Below are 16,825 nucleotides of genomic sequence, written 5' to 3'. Positions count from 1 at the left end.
TACTACTCTTATATTGTTATATTTATTATATTTGCTTGTATTGTATTCTATTTTTATTTTTGCTTTTGTATGTAAGGTGACCTTGAGTGCCAGAAAGGCGGCAACAAATAAAATGTATTATTATAAGACTTTTATATGTACTTTGGATAAAGGTCATCATTTAAAGTTTGCCATATTTCACATTTTTTACATTGTGAAGCAAAAGCTCACTTTATTAAAAAAAAGAAATAGAGCAGGCAGTTGTCAGTCGTCTGACGTGACTATGACTTAAGGTTTTACCAATGAAATAATGAATATGATCACAACTGTTGATGATGACATTCTTTCCAGTATGTGGCCACCATATGGCGTGTTTCCACCCAGTGGAACGGTTCGGTTCAGTACGGTACGTATTAATATTCCATTAGGAATAGTACCAAAATAACCGGCCCCAACTGTTCTATTTTCCGGTACCTTGGCATTTATTTGACTTGGTGGCCCAGTAAAAACATCCAAGAGCCCAAATACACTTGTTTTGATTGAAGTGATAACAAACTTCTCCTCCCGCATGAACATTAAAAAAACTGCAGCATTCTATCTCCTTGTGCCGCACTGGGAACTTAAAAGCATCAGCACAGTAAGACAGAGATACGTCATATGACACAGTCGAAAGTGTCCACCAGCGAGTGAAAGCATTTGAAAACATGTGGCATTAAAAGTGTTGCTTTAAGAGGACAAATCAGGTCTGTGCCACCAGTCCAGAGTCACATGACTGTACACAATCCGACTCCCAAGTAAAGGTAAAGTAAAGCCTGACCGAGGCTTTTAACATTCCAAACCGAAACTGTACCATGATGGAAACACAGCTTAAGCTCTTTGACGTGCTTAGGAAAGAGAGGGGTGAGCAGAGGAGTCCTCCGATTTGTTGCAATCTGCAGTCTCACCACTAGATGCCACTGATTTTTACACACTGCTCCTTTAAATTCTGTATCTCCTTGAAGAAGCTGGATTTGCTAAACAAAAAAAGAATCTATATATGTGGTGGACAGAGACCATGGACATCCCTAAATACACATAAACACCTCTATTAGAGCTTTGACAGGTAGCTGCAATATTCAAAATTCGATGAGGTACAAAGTGTGCAGGTGGGAAAATTACCTGGAACATTGTAATTATTGTAATTAGATGGTACTTTTTTGTACGAGGTAAACTCTTCAGTTGTGCTTTAAACCAGTAAAAGGATCAGTAAACGCCTGATCAGGTAGAATCAAGTTTTTCTTCAGCATTCAGGTGATTTTTTTATTTACTGACATTTCCACATGTGCCTATATTGTATGACAGATTTCTGCTCCATTTTAGATATGAAGTTGATTGACAGCATGGGAGCTTTTCATTGGTGAACCTGAGCGAAGTTTCTAATCTTGGCATCACCAAAAAAAATATATCCTGCAATCCTGTTGTTTTCAAGGACAGACAAGACTTTTGATTTTCCACATGGAGGATTTAGAACCTAGCACCATTTCAGTGACATTTAACAGAGGTTTGTTTCTCAGTGGGGGTGAGAAGGTGTTGAGTGTTGTGGACAGACCTTTTCAACTAAATGTTCCTTCTTTGATAAATGATGATTTTTACTTGAAAAATAAGTTCCAGTCTGGCGGGACACATTTTTCTTAAGGGAAGCGAATCTGGTGAAAAGGGCAGACACGACGACGACGACGACGACAACAACAACAACATCGTTCGAAACAAGTGTTGTCTTTGGTTTATTTTAATCCCCGTCTTCTCATTAGACAAACAAAAACACGCCTGCGAGCCACATTTTTGCATTGTGTGACATCTGCCATCATTACACTTAACATAGGCGCTGCGGTGAGTCCATCCCACCCACACAGTCCCGCTGCAGCACAAACTCACCAGAGTAGCATATGTATATTCAGCCCCAACGTTTACAGTAATATTTTCTGAAAGATTATGTCCATCTGTTCTTAAAATAGTGCTTTGTTGGAAAAAGCATGAGATTTAGTGACAATAAGAAACACTCATTCACTCATTCACTCATCGTCTCCTGCTTTATCCTCCACACGAGGGTCACTGGTGCCAATCCCTCCTGACATTGGGCAAAAAGCAGGATGCCAGTGATAGAGACAAACAACCATTCACTCTCACACTCAAACCTATGGTCAATTTAGAGTGTCCAATTTGCCTAATCCCCAAATCTGAATGTTTCAGACTGTGGGAGAACACACACACATGTGTGTACACAATGTAATATCTGTATTGGATTAAAATACACAGTAGTTTTGGATCCTACGATTAAGTGCCAGGTTTAAGCTCTAATTTGAGTAGGATATATATAGATATAATATGATATATGAATATGATATACAATAACTATGAAGGAGATACAGGCCTGGTAACTTCAAAATTATTGGACACGTGGACAATATTTGGACAATGTTTCAACATTAGTTTGTGCACACACAAAAAAACTTGTGGTTCAGAGTTGAATGGGAGTTGCTATTTAAACTGAGCCGAAGTTAAAGAAGCCACAGCCTGTCAGGGTTGTGCAATTAGACGAGGTGAAAGTATGGTTCATGGAGAGGAGGCTGCAGCAGCATGATTGTTCTATGAACACACTTTTACCATTAGGTAAAAGGAACACATAAGTGACCTGGTTCATTCAGTCAGTCAGTCATACATACAGTACAGGTGGTGATCATGTCTCTGTACTATGTTGCTCTATCCCATTTCACAGTTCACAGTGAAGCAGATAACCATGGGATTACTACACCTGCTGGGATATACATAAACCAGGATACTGAAGCGTGTAAAGACCATCCTGCCGGAGAAAGGCTGTGGAACCATGCTGGCCCCATAAAGACATAATGCTCTATGTGGAGTCTTGCATTGCATTAAACAGAATACTGCATGTTACTGGGTGTCATTAAGTCACCTATTTCAAGTTCATAAAGAGCAGCCTCTCTGCACTTTAAACAGTTAAATACACCGTTAAAGGTGTTCACATTAATGTCACATGGCAGATAAAATAAAGTATAATCGGCAGTTTGATTTGGGGCTGGCGTAATTTGACTTTTTGCATGCGCATCCACACGAACGGTAGTCAATGAAACAAAATTTGACACATATCTGATAATAAAATAGGAGGTTGGTTTTTATCTGAAGAAACACTCAATGTAATTTATGTCACATATGTGATCATATGGATTCTAGAGGAAAATGTTATCACTTCAAATCTGATATTTCTGTACTATATGTCCCATCCTGTGGTCACATTTCTAATTTGCATATTTGGCAACACAACCACTATCCTTCTCTTCTCAGTCAGAGCGACTGGCTGCTGTTATCAGCCACTTCAGAAGCTGCTTCTGTGGACTGCTGGAAACGTTGACCTCAAATCCCACACTACCCCAAAACAAAGCAGTACATGAGGCAACAAAGCTGCACCATCAGACAAGACATAACATATTCTGGTTTCCCAGGTCTGCTGCTCATCCTCACACAGTGTAGCAGAGTTTGATCCTCTTTATAGTTCATCTCTGAGCGGGGCTGCAGGTCTTTACAGGCCTGTTGTGGTGCAGGCTTCAAGTCAATGTGTTCATCTTCTGCTTGAAGGACACAAATAGACAAATAGATTTCTGTGATAGCTTTAATTGCGCCAATCAGCCAATTTGTTAATTTCTAAAGGTGATAGAAAACCTTCACCAGAATAACACGGACAGCAAGACAAATCATTTGACAGTCATTATTTTGTAATGTTCTCTCAATAGGAATTTGTACCTGTTTGGGGCGTTTTCTGTTTTCAAGCAATATTTTCCCTCCTGGATTAATGTACAGGGGCACAGGCGTCTATTTTCATACAAAGAAATCATGATGAAGAACTGTCGACAGAGAGGTATAATGGACACCGACCTGACATGTTAATGATGTGTAATACTTCACTTTGGATAATATATAGTGTCTTAAAAGCTTGCGAGAGAAAACTGGCTTTAGCCGAGGAACATGAGGGATTGATGATTCTTTTGATGATGAAGGGGCAAATGAAATGAGAGAAAAGATTCCTCTCACTTCAGAGGAATGTTCTTGGACAAAATCCAAACACTCTGACCTGGTTCATTCTCAGAAGCTGGAATACAATGTCTGATACGTTTGTTCTGCGTACAGTGTGATGTTCCTCAAGATGGTTGAAAGCCAAGAGAAAACTATGAGAAGAGGAGATATTAACTCACTGAACCTGATCACTTCTGCCTCCAGTCATTGGGGTGAAAACCAAATGGCAATCTCACAGTAGCTTTTAACTCTTTCCAAAATGCTTTCTATATGAGACATAAAATGTGGGCCATAGCAAAGGCAGTGTCCTGGAGGAGGACGGCACCATGAATCCTGGTCCACCAATATTGACTATTGTCAATAATCACACAATCTTGAACTACATGTATTTATTTTCAAGATGTTGACAAATTATTGCATCTTTACCAACTCCATAATGCAAGATCTTATAAAATACACCTTTGTGGAACCTGTCAAGTACATAATTAATTGCAAATTAATCATTTTAATAAATGATATACTTGTTTACTCACTGAATATGGTATTTTGTATGTTACATAATGTGTATGATAAGCACTGGTGCTTGTTCACACAAATGTAGGTGATAATATATATCATATATACATGTATATGTACATATACAAGTCTTTTTTAAATATTTATTATTTTTCTTTATATGTATATTGATATACTATTTTTTTTAAATACTATTTCTTGTTTACTTTTTGCTGGTATTTTTGAGCAGACTGCAAAGTAAGAATTTCATTTTACAGGGAAACGTGTTTCTTTACTGTGCATATGACAATAAACACTTTGAATCTAATGTAAAAGCTAAGTTATTTGTGTTGAATTGTTGTCAATGTCTGGCATTGATTGTTTCATTGTTAGTTTCCATTGCTTGTTTTAGAGAGCTGGATTATTTGATTATAGTCATACATTAAAAGCATAAGAATTGCAAAAATAGTTGTGGCTAAACGGCCTTTATGAAACAGTGCTTACATATATGTATGTATGTATATATATATATATATATATAAATATATACACATATATATGTATATATGGAGTGATCATCTGATTCAGTAAGACTGAGTGTTACGTTGTAGATGCAGAAACACCCAGTGTGCCTACCTGGAGCTAAACGGTTTAGAGGTTGTTCCACTGTTTCCAGCAGTGTCACCAGGCGCCACACCTTGAGGACCATTTTCAGAGAGGAACTCCCAGTTTTCTACATCAGTTTTTCTCTCTGCAAGAGACAGGCGACAGGATAAGAAATCAGGAGGTGTAATTTGTTATCAGAGTCAAAGTATTAAGATAAAACTGCTCCGACCTCAGTATCAGAGTCGTCCACATCAATTACAGATCAGTAGCAGGGTAATGGCTGGATCATGGGGCTGATGCATGGGGCTGAGACAAAAAGGGTCCTTTAATCTCTGCGATACAGTTGAGGCTTCCTGGTCCCACTTAAAAGGGTTGGCCATGTGTGCTAATCGGGTAAGATGAACAAAATCACCACTGATAAAGCAGCAGAAGACGTTGTTTATCCTTCATCAGCTTGTATCCAAGACAGCTGAGTGAAGTGGAATACTTATTCTTGTCAAATGTGGGTAACACGTTTGGCACATTGGAAAAGATCTCAAATATTATCAAACAATTTAGAAAGTCTGAGTCTCGCTAATCAGTTTTCCAACTGTCTCACTGTTAAAAGTGGACTAAATAAATTATTTTGGGGTTAAAAGGCCAACTTTGAGGCTTTGTGTTTTTTATGGTTATGTTCAAATCAGTAAAAAAAGTGTCTTGTCCTTTTCGGATGCCTGTTCCCACAGGAGAACACGAGGAGCAGATGATGCTGACAGGTAGAGCCTGTTAAAATATTTTAGAATTTCTCCGTGGCCTCTTGTTCTCAGTCCCCTGTGCAGGGGAAAGGCCCCCAGCAAGAAATTGAGAGCCAAATCATCTTGTGTAAGGGGTAAAGACTGTGTCCAGCCTTTAATAAAAAACTTGGTTTTGGTTCAGCAGATGCTTTTTTAATAAAGCAGTCTGCAGCTTACAACTATCCCAAGTGTCAACATGAAGATTACGGCGCTTTAACCAGGTGTGACTAAAAATCTTCTTCTTGTAAGCTACCACAAATACTCCCAAAATTAGGACAAATGTTTTGCAGCAGGAACATTTTTTGTGCTCTAATGCACATTTTGCAACAAACTGTGTCAGTCGAGACCCTTAAGAGAAAAAATCACTAGTGTAGATGGTTCATTATCCACATGGGAGACCATGAACTGTAGTCAGGTGTGATATGCCTGAGTGCACACAAGCCAATTTGTCAAAAGCAACTTAAAATTCACATGGTTACTGTCCACGAGCTGGAGACAGGACATGGACAATCTTTCCTCCCTGTCAGTCCTGGTTTATGAGGAAAAAGATGATTTTGGCAGTGAGATGCATTTTATAAACCAGGCACGGCTCACTGGCCTTGTGTCTGTCAGGACAATGTGTAGAGCCATTAGAGCAGAAATGGCAGCCGGTTTCAAGTTGTACTTTACATTTAATCTTCATGGTGAGGTTACACTGACAGCTTACGTGTCATTCATTAGGGAGGTAATGATGGCCAGTCAAATGTGAGAAACAGACTGGTGTTAAGACCTCTTGTTTTGGTCCAGTCAATGGCATGGACTAAAAAATAAAAGCACTAAAGTGTCCTCTTGACACAAGACGCATAGAGGGGTACAAACATGAGGCTGCCATTCATTTGTTGGCTGCCAATTCCTCGAAAGCTAAATATACATTTTACATCTTCCTATGTTTCCTACGGGTGCCCTTACAATCAAAAAGGTGTCGTTATGAAGTTTCCTACTGCCCCTACATGACTACATGTCCCAAAGGTTGTCCTTAGAGAAAATCTCGGTGATAGAAATGAATCAAACAATAATATGTGGAGGTCCATGTTTCAGTCCCCAGGGCAGGGCTGCCTTTGGCCCTAGATCACACAGTTTGGACATGCCTGGCTCACTAGTGGCACCTGCCCCACCAGTGCACAGTAGGTGGTGCCCTTTTAATTCTAACCCTAACCCTACGCATATTTTGAAGGAAAACATATATATATATATACATATATATATATATGTATATATATATGTATATATATATATACATATATATATATATATATATGTACAGTCTATCCATAAATAAAGGATGAAGAACAACAGTTTAATCCAGGACGGTAATGGAAATGGTCGCGTTAAAGCCAGACGTATTCTTGTGTAAACATTAAAAGCATTACATACAATACTGTAAATATTTGGTGATTGGATAAAGTAGTGTATAAATTGAGTTGTTTTATCTATCTATCTATCTATCTATCTATCTGAGCCACTGCAGAGGGACTGAAGAGCCATATAGAGCCACAGGTTGCAAACTCCCTGATTTTGAATGTGCGTTGTTTTGTTTTTACTCTTGCAGTGTAATACCCTCTATCACCAGCAGAGGGGAGGAGTGTAAATATTGTTGTGACGTTTCATCTCCCGTGTCATTCACACCCACCCATCTCGAAGAAGAAGAATATAACTCCTGTAGCTGCAGCTTATGACACTAACGGCGGAGTGTTTGTCATCTGTGCCCTGAGCGTGTCCGTGTTTGATGCTACAGCTCTGCTCTGACTGTGGATCTCCATCCTCGCTGCCGTTGTCCGTGTGTTTTCTGTACAGAAAATGCAGAAAAGAAGGAAGCCGGAGCCAATCCAACTCAACCCGATCCCGGATGGAAACACTATCAATGGCACAGGAGCCACAGAGTGAGTGACAGCGTTCATCTAACAGCAACGGTGCACACTGGTGACGGTGTGGACGCTGATGCTCATCATACCAAAGCGTCCTGCACTATTAACCCAATAGAACTTAAGTCTGTGTGTGTGTGTGTGTGTGTGTGCTACGAGGCAGGATGGATGTGTCGCTGTGTGATTTCAGTCAGGCTCGATTTGATCTATTTTGCATATTAAAATGCAAATAAATGTCAAAAATTTAAAATACATATAGACAGATAGTGCAGAGAGAGGCAGGAAATTAAATGGAACATTTAATATAAAAAATAATGTGCACACATTGATCCAAAAACCATCATATTAGCCACACAATAATATTAACAACAACAACAAAAATAATAATAATAATAATACTACAGTATTTTATGGGTAAAAATCGAAATTGTAAAATTACCGTAATAGTGGGAACAGAGCCAGCATGGCATGTAAGTATATTGACTTGTTTTAATTAATTAACTAACAAAGTGATTCATTTGACTATCTGGCTATTAGTGCCAGTTGACATCATAGAGATAACAGTGATGATTTTACTGACTTATCAGTCAATATCAATGAGACTAAAAATAGGAATCATAAGCCAGTCCAACATTCAGTATTGGCATCAGCCTGATACTCATCAAAATGACTGGATAGTATGTCTATCTTTATTTATAAAAATAAAAAATAGTAATATCCGATACAGTTCGTACACCTTAAATATCATATAAATGCTTCACTAAGCATCAGTGACATGCTGTAAAGAGAGATGTGCACAATACCATCATCGTGTGACCAGGAGGCGAGTGGGAGTTACACGAGTCTGCAACACTTTTGGAGCATTATGCGTGTTTTAAAAATGGCTGGATATCTAAGTCTAAGTGTTCATAGCACAAATGTGTTATTAACAGCTAAGTTGTTTAAAGGAGGGTAAAAGACTGATGTTAGCATCAGTACTCTAACAGAGGGGGAAATGTGGTACTGAGCCACCTCAGTAGAAAATAGACATAAATTCAATGAGGTGAGTACCAGTGAAACACAATTGTGTGTCCATCCCTATTTCAAATAACATTTTCTGTCACACAAATTCACTAGACATAAGGAAATCTTATCTGTGATATACAAGATAAACCAAATCAATGAATTAATTTCTAACTAACTCTGGAACATTGATGGCCGACATCAAATTGTTGAGACGATGTGATGATCCAGTTTTCAGGTCACAGAGAAAAAGCTCAGTCTGTCCAGAAACTAGTTGGGTCAGAAGAGATGAGAATTACATAACCTGTCATCGCTGTGATGGCTGCTTTTCCAATGTACTGTAGAGGTGGAATAATTCTTTGTTTCATAACGAGATAACACACTCCCTTAACACACGCCTTTTGTGTGTTTTGCAATGAACTGTGTACAATCTAAATCTAAGTGGAAGTTTGTGCTCTATGACGATTACTCTGCTTCTACACTAACCTTTCAGTTGATTGATTGTTCTATAAAAAAATTGTTCAGTAAAGTTTCTATCAAAAAACAACGGACAGAAACTAGTCGAGATGAGCTGACACTGAGTAGAGAACACCGTGACTGTAATGTTTAATTTTAAAGCAGAAACTGAATACAACATCTATCTATAACCATTAAATCATCGACGACGTTAAGCTACGGTTTAAGATTCTTTATGCATTCGTGATGGGGGATAAGCACACTGAAACTGTTGCTCAATGGAGATGTGCCTCTGCTTTGTTTAGTAGTTGTTGACAATGATATAATGTTTGGTGAATGCTGCACACATTCCAGCTGCTGCTGCCTCTGCTGCTGGGCCGGCTGTAACAAGCCAAGGAGCAGCATGTCAAAGAATTTGGCAAGCTCTGCTGTGGAGGGATCCCACTTTGGCAATGCCTGTGTGTGTGTGTGTGTGTGTGTGTGTGTGTGTGTGTGTGTGTGTGTGTGTGTGTGTGTGTGTGTGTAATAAACACTTGCAGGGACCAAAAGCTGGTCTTACTGAGACAGAACCTAATTTCTGTGGAGCTATTTTAGCTGTGGAGCTTGTTTAGGCCTAAGATTTGAATTGTGGTTAGGTTAGGTTTGGGGTTAGGAGTTAAGGTCAGGGATATGGCTTTGTTTAAGCTGTGTAAATGAATGGAAGTCAATGCATAAAGAAGAATAGCTGCGCCAACCTGTGTGTGTAATCAATGCTCCTCTAAAGTCATTTCAACTGCTTTATGAATATAGGATTTGTTGTATTGAGTATATACTGTATATATTATAACCTAGTCAGTACAAATTAGACTCCAGAGTAGCATGTAAAGGTCTGTCCTCTTTTAATCACAAACTTAAATCATCCCACTTATTTAAAGCCCAAATAATGTAAGAGGTGAGGGAAGAGTGTCTGAACGTGACCTCTGGCCTCTGTGTGTGTATCACTCACATCACCATGGTGACATCACAGTGGTGTACAAAAAAGTATGTTAAATCAATTGATGTTTCAATAGAATGTGGACCAACACGACTGAGGAAGAATGCTCATACTAGCAGCATGGACGTCGCATTTTGTAGATGCTACTGATTAGCCTCTTCCTGAAACCAGTCCATTCCATGCTGGTGAGAAGGACTTGCCAGTGGAGCCAACAAAATGCTTCGTCAGTGTGAAAATGGCTGAAAGCCAGCATTGCTGAGTGGCCCACATAATGCCAACCAAACCTGTGATATTATCAGAGGAAATCTAAGAACAAAACACAAAACAGCCAATTTGCTCATGGCCAAATATCTTGGATAAGATCCAAGATATTATCAAATACAGTACATGCAGACTTTAAGTGGCTGCTTAAAGTGAATTAAGTCATATATCCATTAGAGCTTATTATTTTTTAATAACTGCTATTATTTCCTTTGTATGGACTTTAGGGGATTTATTCACACACGATGGACACAAGTCCAAAAATAAATGGAGTTTACTGCATTTGTTGTCTATTTCTTTTCTTTTTACACACTGGCAATTTGCTGGAAATAACCTGTGTGTACGATAGGTGTAGATAAACAGCCAATAGAAGCACCCATTGTCTCTCTTTCTCTTGTCTCATTGTCTCTGTCTGTGAGTGTCTCTCTCTCTCTTTCAAAGTGCTGCTACAGATTTAGCTGTGAGGCCGTAATAAATGGGTCAGAGGAGGGGCAGAATTAACGAGTAAACACAGTTTGTTTGTTTTTTAAAGTAAAAAGTTAACTCACACCCCAAAAATGACAAAAATTGAATATTCAAAAATGTTTGAACAACAAGGTTCTATGCCAGTAAAAGATGCCAAAGAAGCAGAACAGAACTCAACTGAGGGTACAAAAACAGGCGAGCAAACCAACTGACAAACAAAACTCAACTGGTTTAACAGATAGAAACAAAAGTGGAGTTATATTATGGATAACCCCCTTCCATCATCCATCATCATCAATCCATCATGTCTCGTGCAGTTCGCTCTGATCCACACTGAGCTAACATAGTTTAATTTGTGTTAATTAAATCGGTTAAATCAATCCATACTTCATAGGTTTGTTCTCTCAACTGTTAGAATTCTATTCATTGACAGGAAAAAACTGTTCACGGTTACAATTTAAACCACAAACTAAATCCTGATTCTAATGTACAGTATGTGACTTATGACACACAACAGTGATTCCTTTTTTTGTGACGCTTCACTGCACACTGCAGAGAGAGTTCATGTCTTGCATTGAAGTTCTACAGGCTGTCCTTGGACACTGTGAGGATAGAGGCACAAAAGCCAGAGTCGTGCTCATTCTTCTTGCTCCTACAGGGAGGAGGGAGGCTGCAGTGTGCAGCAGCTGTAGTCCCTCTCTCCTACACACTGTGTTGAGTGGGTTTGAGGCTGCTCCTCTCCTCAGTTCCTCCATCCTCCTCCATCCACCTCCAGCTCTTGTCGACAAAAACGCCCACGCCGCCCACAGCCAACTCAAACTCAGCACCTTGTCTCCATGGATATGCAGGCCTGTTGTCAAAAATAAAACCACTTAACCCTCTCTTCACTGTGTGGTGGAACAGCAGAGAGAAGAGCATACTAATCCGCCCTCCACTGTGTCGTGACTAAAACTGCTTGATGAGAAAAGTCTTAAAGTATAATACACATATGTAAACATAGCACAAGAACTATTGAACTCAAATCATGCATGTAAATGTCATTCTATGATCGTTTAAAGCTGTAGTAGGCAGAATCACTGGAAAAAAGATTTGATTGCCGGTTTTAATCTGCAGACCTGAGACTACCTCTCCTCTGAATCTGCCTTTTTTTTATTGCTATCTTTTAACCCTGTTATGACCATCATGATATAAATGATAAATCACCCACAACAGTCAGCTGAGCTTGACGTCTTGTTGAGACAAACAGCCACACACTGAGCATAAAAAAACCGAGCTGCTGGATGTCCTCCATTGTTGTCTGTTGTGTCACGTTCAGTGTCAGTGTCGGCATGTCTCGCTGACGCGGCCATCGGGCGCAGCACCAATTAAAGGTACTGTTCTCCGTTTAAGTGCAAGCCTGAACGAGGGCTTTACTGTTTCAAACCGTATCAAAAAAAAAACAACTTGTGGAACAGTCAGTCTGCTCAGTCTCGTTCTGAACTGCCTTGTGACTTGGTCTAAGCCTCCTCTAACACTGCAGATATATATGCTGACATGTTATTATGGAATTATTGATCCAGAAAATCCTGGCCACTATATTTTTAAGAATTTTTAGACTACTGCTTATTTTTTGCCCCTTTTTCCATAATTCCAAGCGGATAAAAATCCATGAAGTGGAAAATGCTCACACAGATGCTCCACTATCTAATCAGCTGGAATGTCCTAATGACTCACTGGTCTTTACATTGCGGTCTCATAAAGGTAATGAGAAAAGCTTTGACTGACCATTGACGTGGGGGGTGGGCGGGTATTCAATGAGCAGCAGATGTACGGAGTTCACTTTCCAGTTGACTAGTCAAGGACGTTGATCGCCATGACAACAGATCCAGTACTCAGAGGAAGTCTGAGATTCCTCACATTGGGATCTGGGAAGGAATGATGAAACAGACCCAGCGATCCCCTCTAACTTCTTTGGTTAGTTGCCAATGGCAACAGCAATGCCGATGGCATGACTACTGCTGTTGCAGCTTTCGCTGTCATACACTCTCTATATGTCAGCGATCCTGCTCCACCCTACCTCTCTGACTTGTTGTAGCAAGTCATGATCCTTTGCCGTCTCTAAGAGCAGCTGATCAGCTGATCCAAAAGCAAAGCTGAATCCCAGAGGGGATCAGGTTTTCGCAGTTGCGGCAACCAAATTCTGGAACCATCACTGTCTGTTTCTAAATTTCTCTTAAAGACAGAATTGAAATATTCCATAATTATATAATAATTTATAAAATAAATAAATTGGATTGGATACACTTTTCTCTGACATTACACGACTACAACAGATTAGATCTGGATACACTATAAATGCCCGCATGTCTTATGGAGATACAACCAATGATTCAGTCTGCAAATAAATGTGACCTTTTACAATATGAATACACGAAACAATCGTCATCTCTTTGTGTTTTCCTTTATCTTACTGTTTATAAGAACCAACTTGGAGGCATTGCAGAAGAAACTGGAGGAGCTGGAGTTAGATGAGCAGCAGCGGATACGCCTGGAGGCCTTTCTGACACAGAAGCAAAAGGTGGGGGAGCTGAAGGACGATGACTTCGAGAAGATCTGTGAGCTCGGTGCAGGCAACGGAGGAGTTGTCTTCAAGGTCTCCCACCGACCCTCTGGTCTGATTATGGCAAGGAAGGTACTGCGATTGCTGCATAGATGGAACGTGTACACTGACAGTACATTACCACATTGATTTTTTAACCACTAATCATTTCAGCTTTCTGTCTTTCTTATTCAAGTATATTTATAATGCATTTTCTCCCTAACCTGCTCGTGTCATATCTTCTCTCATTTGCGTGTGCGCTGAGTGATATGAGGGCATCAGTAAAAGCTGCTGTGTGCTGTGTTTCAGCTGATCCACCTGGAGATCAAACCAGCGATCAGGAACCAGATCATTAGGGAGCTGCAGGTGCTGCACGAGTGTAACTCCCCCTACATTGTAGGCTTCTACGGAGCTTTCTACAGTGATGGAGAAATCAGCATCTGCATGGAGCACATGGTAACAGCTCTTTGATCGACACATTACGACTGCTTGTTTTCACTTTTAAGTGCTGCTTTACAGTTTGTGCTGAGAGTGCTTTTGTATTTGTCTTTGCTGCTGGTTGCAGGACGGTGGCTCCCTGGACCAGTCACTCAAGAAAGCAGGGAAGATCCCAGAGGAAATCCTCGGCAAAGTCAGCATCGCTGTGGGTAGTTGTAGCACCGCTTTCAATTATTGCTCTCTCCGCCACATTATAGTTATTTTTGTGTTGTTTTGAAAATATAAAAGTGGATTACCAAAAAAAACATCTGAAATGAATCATTTGTTCTTTCAGGTCATTAAAGGACTTTCCTACCTGAGAGAGAAACACAAGATCATGCACAGAGGTTTGATAGTAATTGACCAAAATGTGTTTCAAATAAAATACAGTTCTGCCTTTATTACAAAATGTTTAGTCTCATCAATACATTAGGCAGGCTATGCTTGAGGGATTTGTTAAGTGGCCATTATGAGATCCTTTATAAATGTGTGTTCAATGTTGTTTATATATCCTTATGTTCATCAGGCTAATCTGAAGCAAGGCAAGTTAGGATATCTTTCAAAGTTATAGCCCTTTTTTTTAGTACAAAATCCATGTTGTATTAACATTTTTAGATGCAGTGGGAGGATGGCAACAAAAACGGCTGCAACTTTAAAATATATCTTTTTGATTTATGCAAGTCGGAGTGGTGATGCCTCATATTGGCTTCAGATACATTTCTACACAGAACAGACTGTGGACTTTGTTTGCCATCACTTACACTGGGAGCACATTAAGAAAGGGCATTTTAATGGCCAGTTTAAGTGTAGGCTGTTCACCTCGCTGCATAAACACTGTATGCTCTAAATACCCTGACTAAAACTATTGAGTGTCACAAATAGTAATCCCTTATCGCAGATGCATAGAATAGATGTTCGTGAACAAATTCTATATCAGTCTGCGTGCTTTACCCTGCTGAACACTTGCCTACTGTGTTCCCCTAAATACTGTATGTATCTGTTTCAGATGTCAAGCCTTCCAACATCCTTGTGAATTCCCGCGGTGAGATCAAGCTGTGTGACTTTGGAGTGAGCGGACAGCTCATAGACTCCATGGCCAACTCCTTTGTGGGCACTCGCTCTTACATGTCTGTGAGTTAAACACATCTTTTTCTGCTGCTTTCAGTCACATATAGGACTAAAAATCTGAAATGCCCGAGTCATACATGAGTCACAAGTCATTGCATGCATTGGCTCCACATCAAGTGGGCCACAAATCTTTTATGTTAAAGGTTTGTTATATACGGCCAGTTATTTGTTCCACTTTGAGAGTAATGCAGCCACTTTGACATCATTTAAGCAGGAAAAGTGTTAATGATCACATTAACGATGGTTCTGCGACAGTGAACCAGCATGCACCTTGAAACTTAAGAAGTTACATAAAAACTTTGCAATCATTGCTTTGATTTACACCTGTGCTTTTCCCTAACGTGACCTGACAAAGCGGCTGCTGTGTGAATGTTTACGTGATGTATAGAAATATTTACTACAGCATAATTACACGATTGTCTTGTTTGTTTTGCAGCCAGAGCGTTTGCAAGGCACCCATTACTCTGTTCAGTCAGACATCTGGAGCATGGGCCTGTCTCTGGTCGAAATGGCCATTGGACGCTTCCCGATCCCACCGCCCGATGCTAAGGAACTGGAACAGATTTTTGGCTTTGCAGTGGAGGGAGAAGCAGCCTCTGGTGACTCCTCCCCAAAGCCGCAGCCTCCTGGGCGACCATGCAGCTGTAAGTCTGACATGACACTGGTCCACTTCACTTCCTCAAGTACTTGGATACAACTCTAATATTCTGTTAAAACATTTGTCACTGTAAATCAACTTCAGCTTTGACAGGAAGTTTCTGTTTTGATCTCCCCATAGCATACGGCCCTGACAGCAGGCCACCAATGGCTATATTTGAGCTGCTTGATTATATCGTCAATGAGGTGAGGTCCACTTGCTGTTATTGATTAAACAAACGACTACACCTGCAGCTTGCACCATGTGACCTCAGGCCTGTCCATGCATTTTTCAGCCTCCACCAAAGCTACCTGGGATATTTAGCCCGGAATTTCAAGACTTTGTGAACAAATGGTACGTACACATTTTAAGACATTACACCACCTAGTGGTGTTAATATACACTACATAACCTGAAGTACCTTCTCTCGTCATTTCAGTTTGATTAAGAACCCAGCAGAGAGGGCAGACCTGAAACAGTTGATGGTGGGTGTCCATTATTAGTATTCTCATTTAATTCTATTTTGTTTAAGTCAGCTAATATGGTTTCCCCCTTCTTCCAGGTACACCCTTTCATCAGGCAGTCAGAGGCAGAACAAGTTGACTTTGCTGGCTGGCTGTGCAGCACTATTGGACTCAATCAGCCTGTGACACCCACCCATGGCACTGCAATGTGAACCGCCTGTCAAACATCACATGGTCGTCTTTTGACCGATTTGTATTACGAGCGAATTGTATTTGTTTATACCAGGTATTCGTGTTAGTTTGTGCAGTCGATAGATATTTAGTGTACAAATCTACATGCCAAGTGAAATTAATGTGTCGAAACATTTCTTTGGGCTTTATTGTTGGCCTGCCTTGAAAAGCCATGTTTTTCTAAAGATCAAATTATTTAAATCATGACAAATGCTGCTCAACACGATGTGCTTAATATACACCAACATACCCCAATGACCCTTCCGCACCAATAGATTGAAATCTTTAACTTATGCGAGTCTTGTGAAATAAAATTTTGACATCAGACTCA

At 40.0% G+C, this 16,825-nt stretch overlaps 1 protein-coding gene across 1 annotated transcript; it reads left to right on the top strand.

The window, feature by feature from the left end:
* The first annotated feature begins 7,591 nt into the window (after positions 1-7,591).
* map2k1 (mitogen-activated protein kinase kinase 1) lies at positions 7,592-16,821 on the top strand. Its single transcript, XM_044035863.1, has 11 exons — positions 7,592-7,840; positions 13,440-13,650; positions 13,867-14,013; positions 14,123-14,200; positions 14,330-14,381; positions 15,041-15,165; positions 15,599-15,806; positions 15,941-16,005; positions 16,095-16,153; positions 16,239-16,284; positions 16,362-16,821. The coding sequence occupies exons 1-11, from the start codon at positions 7,758-7,760 to the stop codon at positions 16,473-16,475; spliced, it is 1,188 nt and encodes a 395-aa protein (XP_043891798.1). The 5' UTR covers positions 7,592-7,757; the 3' UTR covers positions 16,476-16,821.
* The last annotated feature ends 4 nt before the right edge of the window (positions 16,822-16,825 follow it).

This window comes from Solea senegalensis, linkage group LG10 (assembly GCF_019176455.1).
Source record: "Solea senegalensis isolate Sse05_10M linkage group LG10, IFAPA_SoseM_1, whole genome shotgun sequence".
In the NCBI taxonomy this organism is placed as follows: domain Eukaryota; kingdom Metazoa; phylum Chordata; class Actinopteri; order Pleuronectiformes; family Soleidae; genus Solea; species Solea senegalensis.
Note: the sequence above shows the minus strand (reverse complement) of the source record. Positions and strands in the feature narration are given on the sequence as shown.